This window comes from Octodon degus, unplaced genomic scaffold (genome assembly GCF_000260255.1).
Source record: "Octodon degus isolate 3935 unplaced genomic scaffold, OctDeg1.0 scaffold00102, whole genome shotgun sequence".
In the NCBI taxonomy this organism is placed as follows: domain Eukaryota; kingdom Metazoa; phylum Chordata; class Mammalia; order Rodentia; family Octodontidae; genus Octodon; species Octodon degus.
The window spans coordinates 8,264,434-8,269,891 of NW_004524678.1; the positions used below are offsets into that span (position 1 = coordinate 8,264,434).

Below are 5,458 nucleotides of genomic sequence, written 5' to 3' on the forward strand. Positions count from 1 at the left end.
TACAGGGTCTTTTTAAAAAATGTATTTGGTACAGGGTCTCATTATGTAGCTTGGAATTGTAGTGATCCTCCTGTTTTCAGCCTCCCCAGTGCTGGGATTATAGGTGTGGGCTGCCATGCCTGGACTTGGTGGCCAGCTCAGAGCATCTGGGTGCAGGACCTGCATGGTATGTGGTGCAGGAAATCAAACTCTGGTCTCTACGCTTACCTGAGCAGGCACTTAGTCTGCTGAGCTATCTTGCCTGCCCTGTATACAATCTTTAGAAAGCAACAAAAGATAAGATGACACAACAATGGAGCAAGTAAAAAAAGCAACTCAATGCAGGATTAAAATAAGCGCTCAGTTGGATCAGAAAATAATGTGGCATAATAATATAAAAAAATGATATAAATGAAAGAACAGGACCACACTGTGGGAAATAGTACTGTGGAAATGTCTCAGGTTATTTCGTATGTTGGTGGGCAATAAGAAAGAGAATATAGGGGCTGAGGAGATAGCTCAGTGGAATAAGTGCTTCCCTGGCAAGCGCAAGGGCCTGAGTTCAATCCCTGGTTCCGCAAAGAAAAAAAAAGAAAAAGAAAAAAGAAAGAGAATATGCAACACAGAATATACATACAGCAGCTACAACAAAAATAAATACAAGGAATTTATGGATAAATATAGATACATTATTTCTATATATAAGATGTGTCATTTGAATCAACTTTGTTTTTAAAAAAATCTATTACCTATTAAAACTTATTGGGCTGGCCAGATAACTCAGCAGATTAAAGTGCCTGCTTCGGCAGATACAGGGGTTAGAGGTTTGATCCCTGGCCCCGGGGCATGCTGAAAGGGCCAATGAGAATGGGTGTGGTGGTGCACACATATAATCCCAGTGCTTGCGAAGCTGAAGACAGGAGGATCACTATGAGTGCGATCTGTGTAGTGAGACCCTCTAGACCCTGTACGAAAATACAAAAATGTACTGTTGTACATTATTGTGACATAACTAGTTTGATATTCTATAATCACTAATCGATATCACAATAATTGTGATATTATTAAACCTTTCGTCTATTAAAATCTTATTTCATAGTGATTCATATGTAAAACTCTGAAACTCTGAGTCGAATTAAGCCTCTACTGTTACATGTGTCACATTATTTAACCCCTGTACTCTTTGGCATCTAGAATGTGGAAAGAGAATAACAATAAATACTTTATAAGCTTTTTCAGGGAGTAATTTATGACCTGGAATAAGAGAGCCACCTGTATTGTATTAGTTTATCTTGAGTACTAATTTATTTCCTGCTGTAGTACATGAGAATATTGTAAGAGCTACAGCAGATGTTTTATGTTCAAAGAATTCTTTTTGGAAAAAAATAAGTTGGATGAAAATTACAGATGTTCCTTGTTTAACCACCTACTTTTTGGACCATTGCTCAGCTTACAACCACAGTACACTTTTCATACATACGACCACTCCGACTTGTGACTTATTTTGTTTTGGTACAGTTCTCAGTGATGAGTCTCAGTATCTGTTCTGGGACTATACACCTTGCTGATATAGTGCTGCAATTTCTGCTGATTGCATTGTATAGTGTAGTGCTATAGGTTTTTGTTCTCTTATACGTGTATACATGCACGGATGAGTTTACACATGGAAAAGCTATGCGAGTAAGAGCAACATGATAAAGCTGGAATTTTCAATGACCATTTCTTTGTTATAAATATTGTAATGTACATACTATATCCAGATACTCATTTAGCAACTAATTCATTTAACAAACTACTTTGCCACACCAGAACTCAGCCATTAAACAAAGAGTATCTGTAATCTGAAGAACATGGTGCTAAGTGATAATATTGGTCAAGAAAATTAGGATCAATCTATGGCCAAATCAGTTAGTGCCGGATTATATGCTTACTGGTTCTTGTTGTTGCTGGAGCAAATAATTGCATATCATGTGGCTTAAAACTTCAAAAACATGCTTTCTGATAGCCATAGGGGAAAGAACTTCAAACTCAGTGTGATAAGACTGAATTTTCAAGACAGTGTTCTTTCTTTCTGAAGGAATATAGGAAAATCTGCCTCTCAGGGTGCCTGGACTCCTTGACTTGTGGACCCTGATTCAATTCTCAAAAGCAGATTATCACTTCCTTCACATGCCCTTCTCTGCAATCAGAAATCCTTTCTTCTTCTGTTTTATATGCATGATTGAATTTTGAACCCAATGAAAAAAGCTAGAAGAGTCACTCCATGTCAATGTGCTTAATTGTCCCTGAAATGTCCCTTTCACAGCATAAGATGACAATCACAGCTTGTAAGAACTGGGACGTGGTTATCTTTGGATCATATGAATGCATGATAGAAAAAAAGAGGAGCACTAGACCCTTCTCCAAAACGTTACTTAAAACTGTTTAAAGTGTTTCTTCAAGGAGAAATGGTATGGGAGAAAAAGACACAAAATAAAATTTCACTGTTATTTTTAGGTGTTTTAAATGTATATCTACGTTTGAAAGGGCAGACAGCAATTGAGAATCCACTGTGGTCTTCAAGCGGGAATAAAGGACAACGATGGAATGAGGCCCATGTTAATATTTATCCCATTACATCATTTCAGGTAAGAAAAGAAGTTGCTTGTGCTCATAGATTGTTGTGTATAAGCCTGATGCTAAAGGTGAATCTTAAACATAGTCAAGTATTCAGAAATTCAGTGATACGAACATCACAGAAATCACTTGGTTAACTTTACAATCAGTTCTCAATTTATCTGTTTGAGCTTTACTTGATAGATTTATATATGCTGTATCTTTATCAAATCATACCTCTTGGAGCTAATGCCATTTTGTTAATTTGCTACTTTGATGGTCAAATCAAATAGCATGGAAACTTAATTTTGTTTTATACAGAGAACTAAGGCTTAATTTGTATATGAAAATTAGTTGTAAAGACTTCGTATAATTTTTAAAAACCATAATAGTGTCCATTATAGCTAAAGACTGTAGGCCACCATGCTATTTCAGTGGAGTTGATAGTACAAATTTAGTGGCTTCAATAATTACATTAGCATATGTACATAGATGTTACATACACGTATCTATATAGTAATACATATGTACTATATATATCTAAATACTATTTGTTATTCTTTTTAATACTTTTTACTTCATAAAATACTTAATATTTTCTTTTTTATATTTTAATAATTTCATTGAGAAAGAAGTAGCAATGAGATAGCTTCAAAACAGGTCAGTAATACAGTTACAATAATTAATACATTGCATATTGTTTTTGTAGCAGTTATTCCTAGTACAGGATGCAGACATGATATCTTATCTAAATACTATTATAGCTCTAAAATATAATGAAATATCTATAAAATTTTGTTATATACATATATGTTCCATATCTCTATTGCCTATTAGGTAGTATTCAGTTCCCTTTTCTGACATCAGTATTTATAGCACTGAATGATTTTTCTACTAGTGATTCTTTTTTTTTTTTTTTTTTGCGGAACGGGGTATTGAACTCAGACCCTTGCACTTGCCAGGGAAGCGCTTATTCCACTGAGCCATCTCCCCGGCCCTAGTGATTCTTTAGATTCACATCATGGCATAGGTTGTAAGTGTGTAGAAAATCCATGACTCTTCCATTGATATCAATTTTTAATAGGAGGATTGTCCTTTCTTGTGATATAACCTGTAAAATTCTAATGACTTTGGAGACTGCAGTGCTAAATCTAACCAAGATAATGAAATGTATGCATTTCTCCACAGTAGTAAATAATAAGGACACAAGACTAGAGGATTATCTACAAACACTTAATAGCAGTTCAAGTCTTATGACTTTAGGAAAACAATCAATCATTTTGTTTCCATGAAGGATAATATCACTAGAGATTGAATCTGTGGTGATGTATCATTAAACTAAATTAAACTGAGAAGACAGAATTTCACATTATTACTGATAAATGTATTGTTGATATTAAAATGCATGTACCTGCATAGGCATCAAAGAATCTATCATACTAAAATGTTGAAATTTTGTTTAAACTTCTGCATCCTATGTGACAGCCTCTCCAAAAAATTTTTAAATTAATTACATTTACAAGAAGGATTTAAGAGAGCAACATTAATGGTTTCTTTCAGATAATTCTTGGTTGACATTTACATAAGTTAAATGAATATCTATTGGGCACCTTCATGACAATGATTTACTCCAATAGACCAAAGTCTAAGAATATTCTTTGATCTATTACTGTATGGCAAGCATGTTAGAAGACATCAAGATTTAAAACATGATTATTTATGTAGGTTGGTGGAAATATATTTCAAAAAGCATAGGTCACATATTATGATAATTGTGCTAGCCATATGTGTGTTTTTGTGAACACATGTGGTAAATAAAGTCTAGGGAGGAAAGGCCCCAAAAGATGACTGTAAAAGGTGAAAATGAGGAGAGAAATTGCCAAGCCAAGAAAAATCTGGCATTAATATTCCAGGCAAGTGCTGAGTGAAGAAAGGCACCAAAGGTCATAAGCCACAGAATTTACCAGCGAAGAAAGAAATTCTTTATCTAAAGTTGCTAAAAAAAAAAAATCAAGACAAGTGAGAGATGTGATTGTGGAACTCAGCAGTTTGGGCAGTGTGCAGCCACCACAATGTTTTACCCCGGGTAGGACATGGCACCCACATGGTTCTGTTGGTACAAGATTCAGTGGTGCAGGAAGGAGAAGTAGGTGGGAAGACCCAGTGACAGTACCTCCATAATCCTTATAAAAGAAGTCGAAGGGATCATCTACAGAGCTCTTGGGTAGGGGATGATTTCAAGAGATGTGAAAAGTACAGAAACATTAGAAATTTTAGAGTCGTATCTGAATGTCTAAGAATTTTCCAATGAGAAAGTATTGCTTGTGTTCCACACCCTAAATAAAACAAGAGGAAAAGAGCTGAGATTCAGGGATGAAGATGCTCACTTCTGGTTTTGGACATGTTATTATGAAACATCTGTGAAATATCATTTAAAAGAAATGCAAGAGGTTATTGCATATATTCCTGAGAAGTTGTGTGGATGCATGTATTTGAGAGTCATTGTATTATACATGTTACTTAAACTCTAAGAATGGTTGATATTAGCGCGTGATGGTGGATTCCTAAAATCCCAGCACACTGGAGGCTGAGCCAGGAAGACTGCAAGTTCCAACCCATCCTAGACAACTTCCTAATTTAGGTACACTCCATTTCAAAATAAAAACTAAGTAGAATAGGAATGCATTATTTAGAAGACCCAGGGTTCCACCCCCAGGATGGCAAAATGAATTAATTATAGTAATACCTGAGTTTGCCAACACTCCTGTTCATGAACATTTTGCTGGGCAAACAGAGAAAATGCTGAATTTTCTTTCTGTTTGATAACTCCACATCTGGTGAGGAACACATCTCTGGCTATCCTCCCCAGAATCAGAGGACTAAG

The 5,458-nt window shown here is 35.5% G+C and overlaps 1 protein-coding gene across 2 annotated transcripts in view; it reads left to right on the forward strand.

Annotated features, from left to right (window-relative positions):
• The window catches only part of Mdga2 (MAM domain containing glycosylphosphatidylinositol anchor 2), an 883,696-nt gene that overhangs the window by 864,700 nt on the left and 13,538 nt on the right, over window positions 1–5,458 (forward strand). For both annotated transcript variants that reach the window (XM_004638774.2, XM_004638776.2), the window contains exon 15: window positions 2,476–2,606. In XM_004638774.2, the coding sequence (XP_004638831.1) occupies window positions 2,476–2,606 (131 nt within the window). The remainder of the gene's footprint in view (window positions 1–2,475; window positions 2,607–5,458) is intronic.